The following is a 25,142-nucleotide window of genomic DNA, read 5'->3' as shown; positions in this document are numbered from 1 at the left end:
TGCAGATTTCAAGTTCACTTGTCTTCACATCCCTCTTTTCACCAGTTTGTCACAAAATCTCCATTCTTAGGTTAAAATGGCAACAAAAACAACAACAAAACAGTCAGGCAAGAACTTCCTTGACTTTCTGAACAATACCTTCACTTAATCTTTTCTCTAGGAGTATCCATTCTTAATGTCTTAGCCCTTCTGAAGACTCAGTAGAAGGCATGCCCTCTGTGTTTAGGGCTACCCTTATCCCATATGCTTTATATACTATCCTTTTCTGTCTCCTTTGACACTGTTCTCTCTCTCTTTTGTGTCTTCATTTTCAACCTTCATACCTCATTTTCCTCTTTGCATTCTAACATTCCCAGCCTTCCCCCACAGGTCACACCCTCCTACACACCCACATTCACTTACACACACGCACACCCACACACCTGCCACATCTTGGTGTTTACCATTAGGTGTTGCCCTGTCATTTCCCTTCTCTTTATACCCACAGTTCTTTTCAGAGCAAAACAGTCTGCTTTCATTTCCTTTGTGGCCTCATTCTCTAGTCCTTCCTTAACCCCACAGTTATCTTTCTTCTAACATTATCATCTTTCTGAATGAGCTCTTGCCAAGGTTGCAAATGACCGAATAGGCAAATTCAGTGGCAGTGTTTTAATGCTAACCTTAGTCAGATGCTCCCTAAGTGTTGGAGTGCCCTCTTTAATTTCTCTGTCACCCCTTTGGGTTTTCTTTCCATGTATTCCTCCATTCCTTTACATCCCCCGGCACCAGATTCCTTTTCTTCTACTCACTTTTTAAGATTGGTTTATTCTGGTTTTATTTTTTATTCTTTTCTCAGTCTGTAATCTCCCTAGACCATTTCATGTATACTTCTTACACATTAATGAAACTCCAGATCTTTTTTTTTTTTTTTTTCTTTTTTTGAGAGAGAGAGATCACAAGTAGGCAGAGAGGGGGAAGCAGGCTCCCTGCTGGGCAGAGAGCCTGACTCAGGACTCAATCCCAGGACCCTGAAATCATGACCTGAGCCGAAGGCGGAGGCTTAACCCACTGAGCCACCCAGGCACCCGGCGGAGACTCCAGATCTTTAATTAAGACCCATTATCTGAACTCCAGACACTTACTTTGTCTATTGGCCATTTCCAGGTGGATATCCCAGAAAATATCTTAGATTTAAGAATTTCAAAGCTTAGGGGCGCCTGGGTGGCTCAGTGGGTTGAGCCTCTGCCTTCGGCTCGGGTCATGATCTCAGGGTCCTGGGATCGAGCCCCACATCAGGCTCTCTGCTCAGCAGGAAGCCTGCTTCCTCCCCCTCTCTCTGCCTGCTTCTCTGCCTACTTGTGATCTCTGTCAAATAAATAAAAACCTTTAAAAAAAAAAAATTTCAAAGCTGAGCTCATTATATCACCTGCAGGTTTCTTCTTCCAAAGGTCTGCCCTTAATTGGTGGCTAATGACAGCTTTCCAAATTAGAAGCTTAGAATCATTATAAATCCTTCTTTCTTTTTGTTCATCATATTCATTTAGTCACCAAACCCTATGGATTCCAAATGTCTCTTGGGTTCATCCTCTCCTCTCCCTTTGCACGTCACTTGTCCTGTTCATCTTCTCTTATTTCTCGCCTGGTCTCCTATTGGGTGCTTTTCCCTCTAGTTTTTCCACCTTTTCTATAGTCACCAGAAAAATTCAATGTGATTATGATCTAGTCCCTGATTACCTCCACAGCCTTACCTCTTGGTGGCTTTCCACAAGCATCTTTCCCGTTAGTAACAACATGATGTTGGCACTTTCTCAGGTGCGCCGCATTTTCTCAGTCTCTGAGCCTTGGTCTGTGATAGGCACCCACCCCCCATACTGCTGGGCCAGCTCTTATTTTCCTTCCCTGCTCAGGCTTTGTTTAAATGTCTCATCGATTTCTGCCAGAGTAGCATACATATTTTGCTTTTGGGCTCTTTGGCCCCCTATACACACCTAAATACACACAGTATTTAACACTTTTGATTGTCTACTTGTTTTTTCCACTGACCAGACTGTTCGTTTTGGGCATGTGTTGGTTTTCGTCTCTGTCTATTCCATTCCTAGCACAGGGCAGACCATATGGTAAGTGCTGTATATACACTTATTGAATGACAAAGTGAGTGAATGAATGAAAAAATCTATTAGGCATTCTGAAAATCTAAGATGCTGGTGATAGTTTTGTGATTAATAATAGGTCTCTTTAAAGGCCAGTGCTGTCACTTGACTGTTGTTGCTGAGCCTTGTCTTTAAGTAGTCTACTACTTTTCCTCACTTTTGCCTCTGATAATTCACTGGAATAGGAGCCCTGGATTAAGAGGTACAGATTTCCAGTTATAAGTAAGTCATAGGAATGTAAAGTATGGCATATAAAATAACTTTATGTGGTGACAGATGGTCACTAGACTTACTGTGGTGATTATTTCATGGTATATGTAAATATCAGATCATTATGTTGTACACCTGGAACTAATGCAATATTGTATATCAGCTATACTTCAGTTAGGAAAAAAACAAAAAACCACAGGTCTGCAAAAGTGTAGCTGGTTGCTGTTGATCCCAGTTTCATAATTTTTATTACCGTTAGACTTTGTGTGTGTGTGTGTGTGTGTGTGTGTTTTACATTGCCTGTATTATTTTTTAACGTGGTAAGGTAGCCACAACATAAAATTTACCATTTTAACCACTTTTCAGTGTACATTTCAGTGGCATTAAGTACATTCACATAATGGGCAACCATTACCACTCTCCATCTCGAGAACTTTTCCATCCTCACACACTGAAACTTGATACCCTATAAACTAACTACAGTCCCCCTTCCTCTAGCCCAAATAACCACCTTTTTACTTTCTTTCACTATGAATTTGATGGTTCTAGATATCTCATATAAGTGGGATCATTTAATCACTGTCCTTTTGTGATGGCTTATTTTACTTAGAAATAGTGTCTTCAAGGTTCATCCATATGGTAGCATGTGTCAAAATTTCCCTCCTTTTAAAGGCTGAGTAAATATTTTACTGTGTGTTTGTACCGTATTTTGTTTAGCCATTCATCTTATGGGGGGACTTGGGTTTGTTGGTTATTACAGCCTTTTGGTTATTGTGAAGTATGTTCTTACGAGTATTGGTTGTGACACCATTACAGTTTTGAGACTTGGATTCTTTTGTGTATTTCAGGGCAGGTGACATTACGGAATTAAAAATTCTGGAGATACCAGGTCCTGGAGAAAACCAACATTTTGGAGACCTTCATCAGACAGAATTAGGCCATTCTGGTGTTGGGTACCAAGTGGGTATCAATCAGAATGGCACGGGCAAGCTGGTGAAGAAGCCAGCCTCTTCCAGCAGTGCCCCTCAGAATATCCCTAAGAGGACAGACGTGAAGAGTCAGGATGTTGCCATTTCCCCACAGCAGCAACAGTGCTCAAAGAGCTATGTGGACAGGCACACGGAGTCCCTGAGTCAGTCCAAAAGTTTCCGCCGTCGGCACAACTCTTGTAAGTTGAATCAAGTTGATGTATCTTCTTAATCTTGTGTTTTAGGCCTATAAGCTCTTATCCACTGCTGTTCTTTAAAGAAATTCTTTATTACCCTCATAAAAAAGGATGCTTGCAGAGCTTCACAAAAATACAGCATGATCAACTTCATGCAGGGCTAGTCCCTCAGGATATTAAGGGAAAGAAAATAAGCTGTTAGCGACTCACATCAGCTCGTTGCTCTCTCCCTCCACTTAACTTCCTTCAAGAAAAGCCAGTGACCTGCCTGGAGTTCACATAGACAGAAGTCATTATTAACTTCAATCTGGTAACTGATGGAAGTAGTGATGTTTGAGTTGAGCACGTGGGTGTTCCAGGGCATTTTTGAATAACTTGTGATTTGGTTTCCATCCTTAAGAAGACAGGAAGTGGGGCGCCTGAGTGGCTCAGTGGGTTGAGCCTCTGCCTTTGGCTTGGGTCATGGTCTCAGGGTCCTGGGATCGAGCCCCACATTGGGTTCTCTGCTCAGCAGGGAGCCTGCTTCCCCCCTCTCTCTGCCTACTTGTGATTCCTCTCTCTCTGTCAAATAAATAAATAATCCTTTAAAAAAAAAAAAAAAGGAAGGGATTGGCCTATGCCTCTCTGTGATCAGACAGTTTCTAACAGACTACAGTTTTTTGAATTTGCTGTATTCCCTGTCCTTACTGACACATCAAGGAGGAAATGCACAGGTGTATTCATGGCCCAGTTTTGTTTGGCACTCACAAATTGTTGAATGCCATTCAATCACTATGGAACCATAGGTAATTCACTAGAATGTAGTTTGCTCTTTAGCATATTCAGTTTTGTTATGTGTAATGTTATAAAAAGTGAAGTATAGGGGGACCTGGGTGGCTCAGTCCTTAAGTGTCTGCCTTTGGCTCGGGTCATGATCCCGGGGTCCTGGGATCGAGCCCCGCATCAGGCTCCCTGCTTGGCAGGAAGCCTACTTCTCCCCCTCCCACTGCCCCTGCTTGTGTTCCCTTTCTCACTTTGTCTTTCTCTGTCAAATAAATAAATAAAATCTTAAAAAAAAAAAAAAAAAAAGTGAAGTTTAACATTCACCAAAATCTGTATGGTCTCTGTCTTAGGGGTCAACAGTTTCAAGTTTTGAAGATGCCTTGATTTTGTGAACAAGCTATTGAAATATTGGAAATTAAGGGGCGCCTGGGTGGCTCAGTGGGTTAAAGCCTCTGGCTTCGGTTCAGGTCATGATCTCAGGGTACTGGGGATTGAGCCCCACATCAGGCTCTTTGCTCAGCGGGAAGCCTGCTTTCCTTCCTCTTTCTCTGCCTACTTGTGATCTTTGTGTCAAATAAAAATCTTAAACTTTTGGAAATTAAAAAAAAATTATTTCTGGACATTTTCCTTCATTGCTTAGGTAGGTAACTGTCTGAATCGGGGCACCTAGGTGGCTCATCAGTTACGTGACTGCAGTTGGCCCAGGTCATGATCCTGGGGTCCTAGGATCAAGCTCCGCATTGGGCTCCCCACCCAGTGGGGAATCTGCCTCTCCCTTTCCCCCTCCCTGCTGCTTTTGCATGTGCTCTCTCGCTCTCTCAAATGACTATAATCTTAAAAAAAAAAAAAAACTGTCTAAATTGACAATAATTGAAAACCTGAGAGTGAAATTGAATTGTTACTTTGGTATCCTTGGAAAAACCCGTAGAATGCTTGGGTAGAAAATTTGTTCTTTCCATTTCAACTTTAACCCTCACTACTTCGCTTTATTCTCCCTTTCTAATTTTTAAAAAATGTTTATTTATTTATTTTAGAGAGTGAGCTTGCCTGTGCCTGTGTGTGCAGGATGAGAGGAAGGAGGAACCAGAGGGAGAGGGAGAGAATCTTTTTTTTTTTGTAATTTTATTTTTTTCAATGTTCCAAGATTCATTGTTTATGTACCACACCCAGTCCTCCATGCAACACTTGCACTCCATAATACCCACCACCAGGCTCACCCAACCCCCCACCCCCTCCCCTACAAAACCCTCAGTTTGTTTCTCAGAGTCCACAGTCTCTTATATTTCGTCAGAGAGGGAGAGAATCTTAAGCAGGCTTCATGCCCAGAATTTGGACTCTGAGATCATGACCTGACCTGAACAGAAACCAAGAGGCGGGTGCTCAACTGACTGAGCCACGTAGGTGCCCCTACTCTCGTTTTAAAAAGCTCTTTTTCTTAGGGCGCCTGAGTGGCTCAGTGGGTTAAAGCCTCTGCCTTCGGCTCAGGTCATGATCTCAGGGTCCTGGGATTGAGTCCCGCTTCGGGCTCTCTGCTCAGCGGCTCAGCCTGCCTCTCTGCCTATTGTGATCTCTATCTGATAAATAAATAAAATCTTTCTAAAAAAAAAAAAAAACCAACTCTTTCTTTACCAAAAACATGGACTTGTTTGTTTAAAGTTCAAATATTCAAGCAATTTATAGTCTCATGTGCTTGGAGACAACCTTCATTAGCAGTTTTTTCCTAAATATTTTTTCCTCCTGTTATTAACATCTTACATTACTAAGGTAGATTTGTTATAATTAATGAACCAATGTTGATATATTATTATTAATTAAAATCAGTATTTCATTCTCATTACCTGTTCTCATCATAGACTTCTGTCCCGCACACCCCCTTATCTTTAGTAGTCAATCTCCTCTTGCTTCTGACGGTTCTCAGACTCTGATTAGTTTTGGTGACCTAGACTATTTTGATGAGTACTGGTCAGGTATTTTGTAGAGTATCCCTCCATTGGTATTTGGTGTTTTTCTCATGATTAGATTGGGTTATGTGTTTGGGGGAGGAAGACCAAGGTGATAAGTTATTTTCATCACATCGTATTAAGGGCATGTGATATCAGTATGGTTTATGACTTGATGTTGACCTTGATATCTGGGCTGAGGGAATGTGTGTGTCAAATTTCTACTCTGTAGAGGTTTTCCCACCCCCTTCCATATTGAAAGGATGTCTGTGTGTGCAGTCCATACCTAAGGAGTGGAAAGATATGCAGCGTATCTGCATAAATTATTCGGAATTCTTTTACGTCAGAGATTTGTCTCTTCTCCCCTGTTGACTCAGTTAAGTATTTTTTATCAGTAAGGACTCATAGTTATCGTCTACCTTGGGTTATAATTCATCACTGCTTTATTTTAGTGCTGAAATTGTTTGTTTTCACAACTGGTAGCTGTTTTAGTTAGCTCCTGTGTTCCTTTGACATTCCCCCATTCTTGTGGTGGGGGGGCCCTACTACTTCTCTACTTTCTGGCAGTACAAGATGCTCCAGGTTTATCTTCTTTATTTCCTACCCTACCCTAGAATGTATGTGCTGCCGAAGCGAGCACCCTACCCTACCCTAGAATAAACCATGTCTCCAGGGAGCCCTGTTTCTTTTATTGGAGAATGGTATTACAAGCCACTGTCTGGGTGCTAGATGTGCTCATTGCTACTGGGTGTTGCCTTTTGGCTGACAGAGCAAGGAAACAGGTATCTGTATACATGTATAGGTGTGTATCTATTATTTTCTATATGACTTTCTGTACTATATTAAGTTAATGTGAGTTCATACAGTTGTGTCCAACTCTAACCCATTACCATGTCGCCTCATTCTAGCTGCCTCCTTTTTTTATGTGTAACTTCTCACTCTAACAATGAGAGACCTGTCTCCTACTATCTGCCATCCATTGGCTTAAATGATTCCATTCTGCATGGTTATAGCACTATCAGAGTTAATAACCTGCACCCACACTCCCTTCATTGACTTTTTTGTACATTTGTAGCAGATTGTTTTGTCCCCTTCTGCCGTCTGTCTTGGGATCCTCCCACCTCCTCAATGGTATTTTAAAAATTTGCATACACTAAGGCTAATTCTTTTATAAAGATTTTATTTATTTGAGAGGGAAAGTGAGAGAGAAAGAGAGCATCAGCTGGGGGAGGAGGAGAGGGAGAAGCAGACTCTGCACTGAGTAGGGAGCCTGAGGCAGGGATTGCATTTAACCAGCTGAGCCACCCAGGTGCCCCATGGGCTTATTCTTTGTGCTCTTAAGTTCTTTGGGTTTTAACAAATACAGTGCCTTGTATCCATCATTACAATATTATACAGGATCCCTTTTTCACCATTTCAGTCCTTCCCCTTTATCCTCCACGACCTTTCCCCCACCTCAGCAACTGCTGATCCTTTCACCATTTCTCCAGTTTTGCCTTTTCCAGAATATCACATAATTAAAATGCAGTACGTAGCTTTTTGAGACAGGCTTCTTTCACTTAATGTGTGTTTAAGATTCATTCATGTTTTTTTGTGGCTGGATAGCTCATTTCCTTTTAGTGCTGAACAATATTCCACTGTATGGATGTGTCAGAGTTTGCCTATCCATTTATCTATCAAAGGGCATCTTAGTTGCTTCTAGCTTTTGGTGATTATGAATAAAACTGATATAAACATTTGTGTGTGGGTTTTGTGTGGACTTAAGTTTTCAGATCAGTTGGGTAAATACCTAGGAGTATGATTGCTGGATGTTATAGTAAGAGTGTCTTTCTAATTTTTCCTCCCTTACCAACAATTATACCAACTCTCTTGAAAGAGTGCAGTTAAGTTCAAAACAATTTATTTGATTTTTACTAAGTCACTGGTAAAAAAGTGGGATCACTCTCAAAAGCATTCCCTGGTAGATGTTTCTTCTGCTTTTGCTGGTTGGTGTTCAAGTGCACATAAATAAGGTAAAGAGGTCATGGCACTAAAATGTTATTGTATTCAGAGAACTTCTTTTGAATCCAGGTTAGTGTGGAAAATGTCTGTGGCCTGGGAATCTGATGATGAGATGTGGCTCAGAATTGGTTTATGTTGGAAGGTAGAGTTGCCTTTATTTGTTCAGTGAACCCTGAGTTCACTTAGTAGACTGGTCTGCCAGAGACTTTGCATTTTATGTGGCATTTTAAGGATTCCAAGAAAATAGAGTGGTTTTTTCCCACTGTAGTTGTGATGTAGATTATCAGTGTTTTTCTCATCAATGAATGAAGAAATGGAGGTTAAATATTTTTCTCATTAGAGATATGTAAGTAGAATTTTCTCTGGTCTATGTGCATTGATACTGAGACTAGTAGATTGATAAAGTATAGGAATATAATAATCTCTCTGGTTTTTAGTGTTCTTTCAAGGTTAATGATGAGTTGTAGAGGATTTGTTGGTTCTGGTTACCTGATCCAACATTGATAGATTTAGCACAAGCAGATTTTAATCTCTTCTTTAGGTTGTGTGTATATGTGGGGTGGTTATGGAGGATAGTTCCTGTGACTTTGGCCATTGAACTGACCACTGAGAGTATTTGTCATGTAGCTGAATGGAACATGAGTGCTGGGGAGTAGAGGGAAAACCATTTGAGACCAGCTAAGGATACAGGTCTGTGTATAGTGTGTTCAGTGTAACAGGGACCGCACCATCTGAGGTTAGAAAGTTTTTATGGTCCTACTGAGGTCCTACTGTGACTTAACCTCCTTGGGTGTGCTTCATCCAACAGGCTTGAAAACCCTGGTGCTGCTGCTGGAGCCCAAGAAGTTGACTGATTACTAAGGCCTGGAATTTGGGGAATTGAAAAGAAGGTCCCAGATGCTCTCAGTCACTTCCTCGTGAAGCCTGTTGAGTCTGACATTAAAAGATTTGCAGTTTGACCTTCAGGTGCCCTTTAGCGTGCTAACTGCAGGACAAAGTTCCCCTTCACAATATGTGTGTGACAAAAACCAATAAATAAGTGGCAGTGAGGGTTACACAACAATGGGTTTGTTGTTAAGTTATCCTGGCCAGAGGGCTTTTGTGCCAGAGGCTGGCAGCAAAATGGCACAGGAAGGCGGCCAGCCTCTAGTCTTAACACATATTTGGCCCTTGTAATTGAAAGGTAAAGAAATCTGCAAAGCACTGTTTATCTTTTCCAAGGGAAGTGCTTTTCTCTCTTAGTAGCCAGAGGCCATTTTAAATACAGAGCCAAGACCTTTGGGCTGAGTAACCCAAGTATCCAGACCACTTATTCACCCAGAACTTCGTAATATTTGTATTCACTGTGAGCAAGAGGAAGAATAGGAAGACAACTAAGCATATTGGCCTGCCTTTCGTTTACTTTATTTTGTCTTTTTCTTGCTGACCTACGATTTCCTCTTGGAGGTTTTTTTCCACTGTCTGCTTTCCGGACAGTATTTGGAACATGGCTGGTCCTTAGTGTATATTTGTCAAACGAGTGAATGTAAGGTCTGTCTTGAGACAGAGCATGAGGAAAAATACCTGTTACTTTCTAAAGGCACAACTCTGGTTTGGTTGGAAGTGGTGTTTGTAGAGCCTTTAGGCTGAGCCAAAAATGGCTTCCTGTTTTGCTGCTTTTACCCTGCCTTCTCTTAAATTGGTTAATTGCTTATTTTCATCTGTTGTTGTGATAGATCCGGGATAGTTCATTGTCACTTCCTAGTGGGCACAGCTAAACTCCTTTCCTCGGAAGCCCCTGCCTTATTCTCCCTCTTTTGTATTACTGTTGACAACTTCGTCTTCCTAACCTTTTCAGTCGCTCATAGTTTTGATAGATCCCTTTCTTTCCCATAGTTAATCTCAAGATGGCTTTTCTTTTGTGACTTCTTTAGACTCCTAACTTTTGTTGTTTTTTGGTGGTGTTTTTGGTTTGTGTGTTTGTGTGTGTGTGTGTTGATATAGCTGTTTCTATTCAGAGATTTGTGTATTTATGGTGGGCTAGGCATAGAATTGGGTGACAGTCTGAATGACATGGTTCTGCCCTCTGCTGGCTTACGGTGTCCTTGGGGAGTTAGAGTAAGAACACAGATAACTGCAGAACAAAGTAGGTGGTATAAGGCAAGTGCCAGCTGAAAGGCACCTGCACCGCTGCAGGCAGTCCAGTGGGGATGATCTTTCAGCTGCAGTGATCAGCGTGGTATGTTTGGGCTGAGTCTGTAACAATAGGAGTGAGAAATAGCTTAAAAACTCAGCAGTAGGGGGGCGCCTGGGTGGCTCAGTGGGTTAAGCCTCTGCCTTCGGCTCAGGTCATGGTCTCAGGGTCCTGGGATCGAGCCCCACGTCGGGCTCTCTGCTCAGCGGGGAGCTTGCTTCCCTGTCTCTCTCTCTGCCTGCTTCTCTGCCTACTTGTGATTTCTCTATCAAATAAATAAAAAGGAAAAAAAATTAAAAATAAAAAAAACCTCAGCAGTAGGGATGGTGTAGATCAATAGGGTATAACCTATAAAAAATCATATAAAAAGATATTTGGAGAAATCTTTCATGAAACAGAACTAAGCTCTTTTTTTTTTTTTAAAGATTTTATTTATTTATCAGAGAGAGAGAGGGGGAGAGAGCTAGCACAGGCAGACGGAATGGCAGGCAGAGGCAGAGGAAGAAGCAGGCTCCCTGCTGAGCAAGGAGCTCGATGTGGGACTTGATCCCACGGCGCTGGGATCATGACCTGAGCCGAAGGCAGCTGCTTAACCAACTGAGCCACCCAGGCGTTCCCCAGAACTAAGCTCTTAAGCAAGAAAGCAAGGTATAAAATTTTATAAGATGGATGCATATTGGGGCACCTGGGTGGCTCAGTGGGTTAAAGCCTCTGCCTTCAGCTCAGGTCATGATCTCAGGGTCCTGGGATCGAGCCCTGAGTCGGGCTTTCTGCTCAACAGGGAGCCTGCTTCCCTCTCTCTGCCTGCCTCTCTGTCTACTTGTGATCTCTCTCTCTGCCAAATAAATAAATAAAATCTTTAAAAAAAAAAAAAGATGGATGCATATTTTTGACTAAAAGGAAACATGTCAAAATGTTAAGTGAGTATCTGGAATTTTCTATATATTTTATGCATTACTGTGAACATTTGTTAACAAAAAGTTATTTTTAAAAATTTTTTTAAAAAGGATTTTATTTATTTATTTGACAGAGAAATCACAAGTAGGCAGAGAGGCAGGCAAAGAGAGAGGGGGAAGCAGGCTTCCCTCTGAGCAGAGAGCCTGACGTGACGCGGGTCTCGTCTCGATCCCAGGACCCTGAGACCATGACCTGAACTGAAGGTAGAGGCTTAACCCATTGAGCCATCCGGGCGCCCCCAAAAAGTTATTTTTAAAAAAGGAATGCTTGTTTCCTGTTCCTTTTGAATTCCTTTTTAGCCTTGTGCTATACTGAAGAAGTTTTTGCCTTTACCTTATGTGCTCATTTTCTAGACGTGATCGTCTGTTCGTTCTTTTAACTTTTCCCTGGGTCTATCAGAGTTTTGTGGTTTCCCTACTTGTTTCCACAATTGTGTGGAATTTGGAATCTGACAGCTCAGAGTTCAAAACCTAACTCAGACATTATCAGTTTGGAGCATCCTTAGTTTCTTCATTTGTAGAATGCTGATTTTAATCGGGTTGTTTGGAAGACAGACTGAGAAAATGTGTCTATCAAAGCTTAAGATGGTGCCAGGTACATAGGCTCTGGAAGATGACAAGTGGAGTGAGTCCTTAGTGTCTTCCTCTGCTCTTGGCTAGTAAAGGGAGACAGTAATAACCATCTTAACTATTTTCTCGCCTTTCTAATACCTTAACGATACTTTAAAGTGTAACAATGAAGTCCGCTTTGGGAAAAAGCTCGTAGTAAATGTTCATGTACAAGTGGATTATATCAGGGTGCTCTGATTTAGTAATAGAAACCCTACTTCATGGCTCAGATAACAGAGAAATTATGTCATAGGTGAAGTCCAGAGTTGGGACGTTTCCAGGGATAGTATAATCAGGCCTTCAGTCTTGTTTCTCTGAAGCTCTCCTCTGTGTGTTGGCTTTGTTCTCAGACTGAAACTAGCTGGGTCCAGCAGTTCTGTGTGTCTCATCCAGATTCTTTAGAAGGAGAGAAGACACTGTCTCTTCCAGGGTGTCCTCTTTAGCAGGGCTTCTTAACCTCAGTACTTTTGGCATTTGGGGCCAGATAATTGTTGTGGGAGACTGTCCTATGCAGTTGTTGAATCTTTATCAGCATCCATGGACTCTACCTTCTAGATGCCAGGAGCACTCCCCAACCACCACCAGTTGTCATAACCAAAAATGTCTCTAGACATTGTCAGATATCCCATGGGGGTAATATTGCCCCTGATCGAGAATCAGAAGTTCTTTAGGAGTGAGTAAACCTTTATCGGAAACTGCTGGGATGCCTGGGTGGCTCAGTCAGTGAAGTGTCTGCGTTCAGCTCAGGTCATGATCGCAGGGCCCTGGGACCCAGCGCCCCATCGGGCTCCCTGCTCAGTGGGGAATCTGCTTCTCCCTTCCCATTGCTTGCGCGCTCGCTCGCTCTCTCTCTGACATAGTAAGTAAAATCTTAAAAAACAAAAAAAAAACAAAAAAAAAACAACCTGCTGCAAGAGCTGCCCTTTGCCCTTCCCCCAATCCTGTCTACTTGACCAGTATTCTTCTCGTGCCCATGCTTAAATCAGTTGTTGGCATGAGCACCACATGATTGATTCAGAAACTAATCCATTCCTTCACCTTAGAGGAGGCATTGTATCTATCTGAACAAAAATGGGTTTTGTTCTGAGGGTAGAGAGGTATGGATGTTGGGTAGACAACAGCAGGGTCTGCTTACAGGGCAAAACTCTAAAATTGCTTATCTGTGGCAAGGGCCTACTGAAAGTACATGGTGGAAGATGTGAGCAGTTTGACTGTCGGGTTTGCAGAAGTGATTGGGGGTGATCGTGAGGGGGGTTGAGTGTAACAGGAGAGGACTGGGGTCACATATTGTTCACCATTGACTCTCTGGCACTTAGCACAGATCCTGGTGGACAGCAGATGCTTAATGAACATTTTTGAACAAATAAAGAAAAATGCTGATCAGAATTTTTTCCGAAGTGAAATTTGCGCCCCCATTAATTAATTAATTAATTAGCCAGACTGCGAGAGAGGGAACACAAGCAGGGGGAGTGGGAGAGAGAGAAACAGGTTTCCTGCTGAGCAGGGAGCCCAATGTGGGGCTTAGTCCTAGGACTCTAGGACTAAGGTCAGGATCGTGACCTGAGCTGAAGGGAGATGCTTAATGACCTAGCCACCTAGGTGCCCTGTGAAATGTGTTTTGGATCCAGTAAGCAGTAGTATGATTATAGGTGCAGTTCGCGGAAATGAAGATACTTATGGAAACCCCCCCCCCCATTTGTGTCTTTCAGATAAACTATATTCAGCTTCAGACAAATTATGCTTTGGCCTATATGTGTGTTAAAATAAGCAATAAGTGGGGGCATCTGGGTGGCTCAGTTGGTTAAGTTGCTGTTTTGGGCTCAGGTCATGATTCCAGGGTCCTGGGATTGAGCCCCGCATCAGGGTCCCTGCTCAGGAGAGAGCCTGCTTCTCCTCCTCCCTCTGCCTGCTGCTCTGCCTACTTGCGCTCTTTCTCTCTCTGTCAAATAAATAAATAAAATCTTTAAAAAATATAAGCATGAAATATTTGACTCATAATATTATTTCATTAGGTTTCTTGTGCTTCCTCTTTTAAAACTAAACATTCCTGTGACATTGACAACTCTTAAGTGGCTCTTCAATTTATTGTTTTCTGTCATACATACATACATACATATTATATGTATATATCAGATACAAGACACAAAAGGACAAATTAAAAAAGACTAGATAAACTCGGAGTAAACCTTTACAGTGATATTGGTTTAAATTTGGCTCAGTCGTTCAAAATGTTTTGCTTATTAAAAAATTAATATTTAGTTAGAACAGTGAATAGCTGTGAGTCATTGACTTTTTTGGGGGTGATGGGAGGTGATGGATAGGTTTATTACTGTGATTGCGGGCATGGTATAGCAAGTGTTTGAATATGTCCAAACTTCTAAAATTGTATACATGAAGTATGTGTAGGTTTTTGTATACTGATTATACTTCAGTAAAGCTGTAAAAATAAAAATCAGTGCTGCACTTCTGAGCAGTTCAAGCCTGGCTACATCTTTTCTTGGTTCCCAGGGATGAATCCAGAGCTGCAGTAGACTCTTTGTGTTTCTTTAGTATTTTCCCCTTTGACTAATTTTGTGTTTGTCTTCATTCTTGGTTTGTTTATAGCTAAGCTGTTCCCCCTCATTGGTAGCAGCGGTGATTAGGGGTTTGCCTTTATGGTTTGATCACTTGACCTCTGTTAGGGGATTAATGTTTTCTAGATACCTACTTTGTTGAATTAGAGACTGTTAACAGAGAATTAGGTTAGTCTTTTTTCAATCTTTTCTGTTTGTCTATTTGTCTGCTTTGAGTTCCAGTCAATTAAGACTTCCAGCCACACTGGGAGAAGATGGGCTCTTTAACGTCTAGACTGGTCTGTGTTTACTCTTGGCCCATGTCTGAGACTTTAGAATTGGAGCTATAAGTGCTATTTCTCTGTATGTCTGTCTGTCTGTAATTCAGAAAGTTCTTGACCTTTACAAATTAAAAAGGATTAAATAACAATTTTGAAGTAATATTTTATTAATGGTTCAGAACTTTTTTGCTCATTAAACATTAACATTTGGTTAGAAGAGTAATTAGCTCTGAGTCATTAATTTTTTAGATCTTGATATACCACTAAAGAAAATAGTAACCATGCTAGTTATTTCAGACCAAATTTAATAGAATTGGTTAAGTAGGTGTCAGAAGACCAAAGAAGCAAAAGGAGACATTGAGGGAGAAGAAGCTGGGAAGAGGTTGCTGTTCTCAGAACGTGGATGTTCAGAGAACGGGCTTCCCAGAGCCACTGGTGGTTCTTCAGGGAGTTACAGTGAAGCTTGTTCTGTCTACACCAGCTGAAAAGAAAAACTGGAGTCTGGAACCAGCTGGCAGGGCAGTGCTGATGCAGATAGCAAGCAAACAAAGAGGAAGTCCCTTCTCATTCCTCCTTCCTTTCTCCTTCCATTCTCTTCAGGTAACTACTGCTGGTAGTGGAAGCTAACCGGCAGCCAGCTAAGGAAAGAGTAGTTTTAGAGTTCCAGCCTGGCACTGTGAAGATTGAGTGTAGAGTTGAAAGACACTAGTTTAGGGACACTTGGGTGGCTCAGTCGGTTAGGTTTCCAACTCTTGATTGGGGCTCAGGTCATGCTCTCAGGGTTGAGCTCCCCACATTGGGCTCTGCATTCAGCTGAGAGTCTGATTGTCCCTCTCACCGTTCCTCCCCCAGCCTGTGCTCATGCACTGTCTCTCAAATAAAATCTTAACAAAAGACAGTAGTTGAGTGACACTATTATTATTCTTACTAATTATTATTGAAACAGAGGTTCAAAGAACTGATCCTGGGCTCAGTTAATTAAAAAATTTAAAATTTTGTTGCCTGAAGAGTCATTAGCTGAAAAAAAAAGAAACTTATAGTAACCAAAAAGAGTACTTCTGAGAGGCATGATGGAGAGCAGGGTGAGCGAACTTCTGTAAAAGGTCAGATAAACACTTTAGGTGGTAAAAGCAGGTCGTAAGTTCTCTGTCTTAAGTACTTTTTGTTGCTTTTGTAGCACAGAGGTAGCCTTAGACAATATGTAAACAAATGAGTGTGGCTGTTCCAGTAAAACTTACCTACAGAAGCAGGCAGTGAACTGGATTTGGCAGAGTCGAAATAGTTCGTAGAGTCTTGATGTACAATATTCACTTACTGTGAGGTTGGTCAGTGATAGGCCGTATGCATTCATGTTTGGAATAACCTTAATACTTTTTAATTTGGGAGACCATCTTCTTTAGATCTGATGAATTTTTTAAGAACTTCATCCTGGCTAAAGAATGCCTGTAAGAGGAATAGGGGAAGTGTTAGCTGTGCCATGCGCTTGTTCAGTTGTGATTGCATTATTAGTATTATTTGTAATTATTATTAGTATGAATTTGTAGCTACTGAGCATAATAAGCGGCTTAGAAAGATTCCTATAATACTGTTTCTTTATAGGAATCTTTCTAAGCCGCTTATTATGCTCTAGTAGCTACAAATTCATACAGTTGCACAACAGTGTGCCTGTACTTACTGCTGCTGGGCTTCTTGTTATATATATTTTACCATGATGAAAAAGAATTGACGTTACGTCTACTTGAATGGACATCATTCTTTCCTCTGATACTTTGAATACTGGCAGTGATCAACTGGCATGAAACCTCATAAGGGTGCCAGTTTCTGTCCATACATTAAATTCATAAATCTTAATTTTCCTACTCTTTTTAGTTAAAAACTAAAGAGAAGTCAGTGTCTTTTCCCCTGCATCCCAGTGGATCATGTTTTACACTCCTGGGTTTGCACACACCCACTGGAGAGAGACCACTGGGCTAGAGACTTTTTTTTTTTTTTTTTTTTAAAGATTTTATTTAGTTATTTGACAGAAATCACAAGTAGATGGAGAGGCAGGCAGAGAGAGAGAGAGGGAAGCAGGCTCCCTGCTGAGAGAGAGCCCGATGCGGGACTCGATCTCAGGACCCTGAGATCATGACCCGAACCGAAGGCAGCGGCCTAACCCACTGAGCCACCCAGGCGCCCCTAGAGACTGTTTTTTATTTTTTATTTTTATTTTTATTTTTTTTAAAGATTTTATTTATTTATTTGACAGAGAGAAATCACAAGCAGACAGAGAGAGAGAGAGAGGAGGAAGCAGGCTCCCTGCTGAGCAGAGAGCCCGATGTGGGACTCGATCCCAGGACCCTGAGATCATGACCTGAGCCGAAGGCAGCGGCTTAACCCACTGAGCCACCCAGGCGCCCTAGAGACTGTTTTTTAATAAGATGCCTTGATTTTGTATTGAGGTTGTTCCTCTCCCTGCTTATATTGCTGATGGTTTTATCCTGACCTATGTTTTCCTGCCTGTTCTCCCATTCCTAATTCAGTTCTGCTTTCTCATCCACATTTCTATGATACTTGATATAAAGTTACAGTATAATTCTTACCACGTTGTATTTCAGTTACTAGCTGTTATAGCTCTCCTCCTTCCTTTTTGAGTAGCATGTCTTTGTTTATACAGCGTATTCCTAGCACCTAGCTGTGGCACACAGCATGCTTTCACTAAATGTTTTTGTCAGATTTTTGGAACTAGAACTTAACCCAGATTTTGACGAGCTTGTCATTGTTTCTTAATTCAGGCTATTTCTGGTGGCTCAGCTAGATTTTCCTCTACTTCATAATTTTGGCCAGCCTTAGTTTTTTTCAGAGGTCTAAATCTCATCTTCTAGCTCAGCCCTTTTCCATACCAATATTTGACATTAGGGAGACTTGGATGCAAGTTCTATTTATGTGGTATACATCTTTCTTTTTTACTTTCTTTCTTTCTTCCTTTCTTTTCTTCTTTTTTTTTAAGATTTTATTTATTTGACAGAGCACAAGCAGCGGGAACAGCAGGCAGAGGGAGAAGCAGACTCCCTGCCTGAGCAGAGAGCCCAATGTGGGACTCGATCCCAGGACCCTGGGATCTTGACCTGAGCCAAAGGCAGATGTTTAACCAGCTAAGCCACCCAGGTGCCCAGTACACATCTTTCAGAATAGTTATTGTAATTAATTTTGTCAATGTTGATGAATTTGTTAAATATATATTGACTGCTCACTATGTGCTAGGAACTGTGCTGGGGATACAACAGTGAGTATTTTACATACAAGGAGATTGAAAGGTTGAATGACAGGTGTAAGATAATGTGGTAATGAGAACTGCAGCTAGATCCTAGGTCTCCTGGCTGGTCTATAGGGCAGAAGGGAGTTGCTGTGAGAAGCTACTGTAGTGTAGTTGGAATGATGTGAGTGTTGGGGGTGAGGGGGTTTCCTTGTGATCATTCTAACCTCTAACCTTAATAATTGAGGAGCTCAGTCTTTCAAAAGGAAGCACATTACATTTATTTAAACCATATTTGAGGTTCCATTTGGCCTATCAATAACCTGGTCTAACCTTTCAGGGTAGTCATATTAGGTCAGAGCATAAACTCAGTTCAGGGTTCCCTGGGAATGGATGGTTTGTAGAGTTTTGTGGGGGGTTCTGTCTTGGCTGCCAGAAGACCCGTTAACTGATGTGTGGTGGCCATGTGGAGGGTAGCTGCTTTTGGTGCTGGTGTGCATATTGGTGTGGTCATGACAGAATCAGGTCAGTGTGGTCCTTGTCATATTTGATGGTTCAGAAATTGCTTACCGACAAGTGTTAAGTTCTGAGAAGAGAGATCACATGAACTAAGAGATCTAAAAACAGGTTTATAAATCAAAATACCAACTTAACAGTGATAGATGTATGCTTGGCTCAAGATCTGGAATCTCTTTAAACAGAGATTGTCTCCAGCTGGTGTCTAGGCTGAGATCAAATTAAAAATCAGAAGGTTGCTTGCTTGGTAAGCAGAGAATTAGGAGTCAGTTGAGTATTCTCTTCCTTTGAGCTTCAGGTTATGAGGAGTTGGCCTTATTTTACATCAAGGGGGTGGGTATTTCTCTGTTCACTGCTGCTGGACAGTTAAGATCAAAACATCCAGACCTGTGGGAAGCTGCTGTACTCTTGCCCTTCCACTTTTTTGTTACTCAGTTGCCAAAAAAGCCTCTGTCATTTCTAATTTCCTTATGAAGGATAGAACTGGTAAGATTTCCAGGAGTTGTACTTATTTTATCTTCACCGTTACTTGGTTAATATATGAAATCTATTATTCCCTGAGATTTGTGGTAGTTTGTGCTACTTAATATGATCTAGGAATAGCCTACCTTTCTCATCTTCACTTTGATTCCTTTAACACTCTCCATAAAAGACTAATGTATTTTCCATTTCTACTGAGTGCTCCCTGTGGGCACATTTACCTTAGTCCCTGTCTTTTCTCTAGGGTCATCTAGTAGCAGACACCCAAATCAGGCAACTCCAAAGAAAAGTGGCTTAAAGAATGGCCAAATGAAGAATAAAGATGACGAGTGCTTCGGGGATGATATCGAAGAGATCCCAGACACAGATTTTGATTTTGAAGGGAATCTGGCCCTTTTTGACAAGGCAGCTGTGTTCGAGGAGATTGATACCTATGAGAGGAGAAGCGGTACCCGTTCCCGGGGCATCCCAAATGAAAGGCCAACTCGGTACCGCCATGATGAGAACATCCTGGAGTCAGAGCCCATTGTCTATCGGCGGATCACAGTGCCCCACAACGTGAGCAAGGAGTTCTGCACGGGTGAGTTGCACCAGCCTATCTCACTGGTTCTCTCTTTCTGTTATGCTTGAAAGAGAATGACCTAAATTCTGAATCGGAGTGTTGCGGTAGGAATTCACTAAACTCACTAAAGTGGCTTTGTGGTTGGCTATTATTATTGTCTCTTGGGAATGTGGTTACTGTGGCATCCTAGCTACCACAGGGATGTGGGGGTGTGGCGTAGGGGGCTGATTTCATGTCTGTTTATATCCCATATCTGACAGGTTCTGGTCTGCTCTTTATTTAGTGTGTCGTGATTAGCAATGAAAGACAGAGGAGCCATCTGTCTAGAGTCACATAATCAGATCCTTGGCTTTTCACTGTGGCTTGCCTGTTACAACCTGTACATTTCACCAGAAGTTTCCAGTTGTTTGTTGAGGTTAAAAACAGTCAGAGATGGACGGTTGAAACCACTGGCTAAAATTGGGGTTTCCATAAATTGTTTACTACAGTGTCCTCATTTCCTCCTATCCCTGGTCAGAGAGGGTTTGGCTAGTCCCATTTCTCACGTAACAAAGTAGTGCCTTGGTATTTCCGTTGGCCATTGTATAGGATAGTCTAGTCTATTACCTCAGTGGTTTTTAAGCTTCTTTTTTTAACATTAGGATCTTTTCTTCAAACATGGCATTAGAGGGGCACCTGGGTGGCTAGATCAATGAAGCATCTGCCTTGGGCTCAGGTCATGATCCCAGTGTCCTGGGATGGAGTCCTGCCTTGGGCTCCCTGCTCAGTGGGGAGTCTCCTTCTCTCTCTGACCCTCCCCCCTCTCATACGTACTCTTTTCTCTCACACTCTCTCACTCTGTCTCTCAAATAAATAAAATCTTAAAAAACAAAAATCCATGCACAAAAAAAAGACATGGCATTAGAGGCAGATAAAACCAGCTGTGGGGGGCAGGCGTCTGGGTGGCTCAGTGGGTTAAAGCCTCTGCCTTCGGCTCAGGTCATGATCCCAGGGTCCTGGGATCGAGCCCCGCATCTGGCTTTCTGCTCAGCAGGGAACCTGCCTCCCTTCCTCTCTCTCTGCCTGCCTCTCTGCCTACTTGTGATCTCTGTCTGTCAAATAAATAAATAAAATCTTAAAAAACAAACAGCCATGGGAGAGGTGGTCTGCCTCATCCCTGTCCTTTCCCACTAAACCACATTATTACCTGAGCTGCTTCAAATAGTTTGAAAACTATTCTTATTGAACGATCTTAAAGAGCTGAAGGAGGAATCATAATCATTTTAATTAAGTAGAAAGGAACTAAGTACAATATTCGTTTTGGTTTGAGGGTTTGAATATAGGGGTATAAATTTAGAACAGTAGTAGCAGTTATAGAAAGTGTTATGGAGATGGCTTAATTACATTTGGAAGAAAATCAGATATGGTGTGGCTTTTTTGTAGATAGCAGTAAGGCTGTTCTGTATTTAGTTTGCTGAATATAGAAGTTTGCACGTGCTTTCCATGTGGAAAAAAAATAAGACTGTCAGGCTAAGAGTACCAAATTATTTTTCCATCGTTCACTGGGGGACTCGTGGGGATACCTCTTTACCAAAGTAGTTTCCCTAAGTGGCACTGACAGTGTGACTTCCTCTGATTTTTACCACCTGTGTGTAGGCAAACAGCCCTACTCAGAGTCAGGCTTCGTTCAGTTCCCAGGTGTTCAGCTTTTCAGAGGCATCCATCGTCCAGCAGGTCTGGTAGCACACTCAGTTCCTGTCATTCATTTGCCCTACTGTTCCCCTCTTTTACTATACTCATTTGCAAAATAAGCTGCTTCTGTGGGACCTCTTGAGCTGAGGTGGTCCAGTATGCAGCAGGTCGTTTCCCTGAAATTCCTCAACTTGGGGAGATACAGCCTGCCTTGGACGTGGCTACAGGGAAGGAGAGAGAAGAGAAGAGCAGACTCAAGAAAGAGTCTCAGATCTAAAAGAGCCCAAGAAAACATTGCTAAAGTAGACAAAGGGGAGGGTGGGAATTTTTTCCCGCTACACACTCCTCCTCCCCAACTTGATTTTCACACCTTGTTTATTTTAACAACAGAAGTAAAAAGTCCCCTTCTCTCGCATGAAACCATTTTTCCAGAATTCGCCATTAATAAGCTTACAGCAGACGCATGAGCTGGTCCTCAGCCAAGCATTCAGGTATGGCGGCTTGTGTGCTTGTGACCAGTTGCACTTCATTGAGGCATGACGGGATGGGAGGTCCTGCAGCTTCATGCCATCTGGTTTTCCTCTTTGTCCGCAGAAGTGGTAGGAGTGCAAATGAAGCCCCTTTTCCAAGCAGGGTCTGTGTTGGAAATAGAGCACGTAAGCCATTGCCTTGCTGAGTAACTTCTCCTACATCAAGTTTTTGTCTCTGCTCCAGCAACAAGACACAAGTCTCAAAGTCGGTTTCTACTCTTACCCAGAGAGTGTCTGGCTGGGGACACTTTTCCACTTGGGTCTTCTATGCAGATGTTACAGTCAGAGTAAGGCGAACTATCTAGAATACGTGGGGAAACAACCTATGACCATCAAATGTTAGTGTTAGGTTACTCGATCACTTAGTATGATTTTTCTCATTCTGCAGATGAGGACATTGAAGCCCAGAGAGATAATGACTCTCACAAACCTTCTTTATCACATTTCCTTCCACTTTTGGAAGGTGGCTAAGTTGAGGAGGAGAAAGGACGTAGGATCAGAGGAGAAGGATAGTGTAATGGCACAACAGACCACAGTCGTTTCTCTTTAGTGTCCTCAGAAATGGACCAGTTTAGATCAGCAGTTGTGGAGGCTAGCTTGGATAGCTTCCCAGCTAGCTTTTTTGGCATTCATGTCCTAGAACCCCAAAACCTTATTTTCTCCTAATCCCCAGGGTAGCAAAAGAACAACATGTTTACTACCCATGTGGTGTGATGGCTTGGGTCTCAGGATTCTGACAGCTTGCTGCTGCTATCCAGCACGTCAACTGCATGCTAAGTGGTGTTAGCAGTTTCTAAGCCAATATGCTGTAATTGCTCACACTCCTCTTGGCAGTACTCTACCAACTCTGTGTGTGTGTGTGTGTGTGTGTGTTATGGGGGTAGTGTTATAAAAGGTCTGTTGATTGGGAAAACACATTCAGGAAGCAACTAAATTCAGCTTTGTTTAACCCAAATCTTTTCTCTCTGGAAAGCCTTTTTGAGTCCTTTGACAGTGCTGCTGTCTCCAACAATTGTGGATTGTCAGACATTCCTCCAGCTTGGATTTAGCCTGCTGAATAATATCCAGTGGTCACATACTTGTTTATTAAGTTTGGTAAAATGTGAGATGTGTGTGAGCACTCCATTCAGTGGGTAAGAGCTTCTCAAAGAACACTGCTTAGGAGAGCGGTAAGGCTTCAAAGAAGTATCTTTGTTCAACATTCATATTTTTCTAAAACAAATAGGTTAGTCTAAATACTGTTGCTTATTTTGTGTAAGTCACTCTAAGATCTTGTATTTGTTATTCAGGTGTATTAGGAAGGGGCGCCTGGGTGACTCACTTAAGCATCTGAGTCTTGATTTTGGCTCTGATCTTAGGATTGAGCCCTACATGGTGCTCCATGCTCAGCGGGGCATCTGCTTGAGGACCCCACCCACCCCCTGCCATGTGCATGTGCTCACGTGCACTCTCTCTCAAATAAATACATTATATTTTTTAATCTTAAAAAGATGTATTAGGAAGCAGCATATATGTACCATATATGCCTGGAGTCCAGTGAGTGTGGACATTAATTGTACTAAATGTTGAGAGGCAGAAGAGGTCCTGAAGGCTGGACTGATCAGGAACGGTTTCACAAAGGGAGCAGGACAGAAGCCTTGAAGCATGTGCAGGGTTTCACCAGAGAGGAAGAGGGAATATGTGGATAGGCTGGTAGGTGCTGGTGAATAGTGAGAGTAAAGGGCCTTGTGGGAAATTGGCCATTGGCTGGTTTGGCCAGGTCAGAGAGTGTTTGTGTGGAGGAGTAGCAGGAATTAAATAAGCCTTGGACCACAGGAACACAGAGCCTTATGTGTGTACGTTATCCTTGTCCTGTGCCATAGGGAACAACTGAAGAATTCTGAAAATGACATGATCCCAATCTCATTTAGGAAGACTTAGAGACTTTTTTTTTTTTTTTTAAATAAAGATTCGATCTATCTATTTGACAGAAAGAGAAAAAAACACAAGCAAGGGGAGTGGCAGGCAGAGGGAGAGAGAAGCAGCCTGATGAGGGCTTGATCCCGGGATCCTGGGATCACGACCTGAGCCAAAGGCAGACACTTAACTGACTGAGCTACCCAAGTGCCCCAGGAAGATTTAGAGTCTCTCTCTCTCTCTCTCTCTTTTTTAAATTAACATATAATGTATTATTTACTTCAGGGGTACAGGTCTGTGAATCATCAGACTTACACAGTTCACAGTGCTCACCATATCACAGACCCTCCGCTATGTCCGTAATCCAGCCACCCTGTCCCTCCCTGCCCCAGATTTAGAGTCTTGAGGAAGACTGGTCTCATGATAGATTTCAGGGTGGAATGAGAGGAGAGAGACCGGAGTAGGAAGACTAGGTTCATGACGTAACTAATGTGCCAGAGGTTTGGACTGCTGAATGGAAAGGAAGAAAAGGTGTTGAAAGAAATGACAAAGGGAATTGATAGTTGAGAGCAGTTGGAAAAGGGTTGAGTGAGTGGAGGACTCAAGGGCATTGAACCTGTGGGGCAGGAAGAATGGCAGTGAGAGTCTGGTTGTCATTAGGTTGCCTGAGTCTGCAGCAGGCCAAGTCTGCATGGTTTTGTGATTTCCCTCCTGTGGTGCTCTGCGGTTGAGCTCGGAGAAAGCAAATAGTAGAGGTACCACACTGAGAGAGAGGTCAGAGAGCTATTAAAAGGTTCAGTGAGGAAGCTTCTGTAGAATCAAAGAATGGAGTTATATAGCCAAATGAGGGCTACTGAGCCTGTTTCCTTATCGGTAAAGTGGGATAAAATTGTAAACTAAATGAGATCATGTGGAAAAGCAGCTAGTGCAATGCCCAGTTTATGATTGTTAGTCAGTTTTTGAGTTCAAATATGAATTGCAGAGGTGGCCTCAGTAAGGTTATTTCAAAGCATCTACATTTGTAAAATTTCTGTTGTGTGTGAGGTAGCATTCTAGATCCTCTGGATAAGTCCTTGTCATCCCAGGGGCCTTACAGAGGAGCCAAATGTTACAGAGTAATTTTACAGAGTACTCTGTAACTAAATTATAGCAGTGTGTGCAGGGTTTGGAGGTGGCAGCAAGGGGATGGTGGGAGCCTGGTTCGGGAGAAGCAACATTATTACGATCAGTGTCATAGCATTGAAAGTTCATTGGGTATTTACTGTGTCACAGGCACCATTCTAAGCACTTCACGTTTGTCACAGTTTTCATGGTGTATCTATGAGATTGCACTGTTCTCCCCATTTTGTTATTATCCCTGTTTTGTTGGCATTAAGTGATCCAGTAAGCCTTTCAAACCAGGAGTGACTTTAAAAAGTGTCTCAAATTGTTCGTTTCCTGAATGCTAATAAATTCTTCTTAGGTAAATTTATTC

The 25,142-nt window shown here is 42.2% G+C and overlaps 1 protein-coding gene across 1 annotated transcript in view; it reads left to right on the top strand.

Annotated features, from left to right (window-relative positions):
* EDC3 (enhancer of mRNA decapping 3) overlaps positions 1-25,142 on the top strand; it is a 60,963-nt gene that overhangs the window by 19,385 nt on the left and 16,436 nt on the right. The window contains exons 3-4 of the mRNA XM_044230592.1: positions 3,188-3,507; positions 19,254-19,589. Coding sequence (XP_044086527.1) covers positions 3,188-3,507; positions 19,254-19,589 — 656 coding nt within the window. The remainder of the gene's footprint in view (positions 1-3,187; positions 3,508-19,253; positions 19,590-25,142) is intronic.

Source organism: Neovison vison, chromosome 13, assembly GCF_020171115.1.
Source record: "Neovison vison isolate M4711 chromosome 13, ASM_NN_V1, whole genome shotgun sequence".
Lineage (NCBI taxonomy): Eukaryota > Metazoa > Chordata > Mammalia > Carnivora > Mustelidae > Neogale > Neogale vison.
Note: the sequence above shows the minus strand (reverse complement) of the source record. Positions and strands in the feature narration are given on the sequence as shown.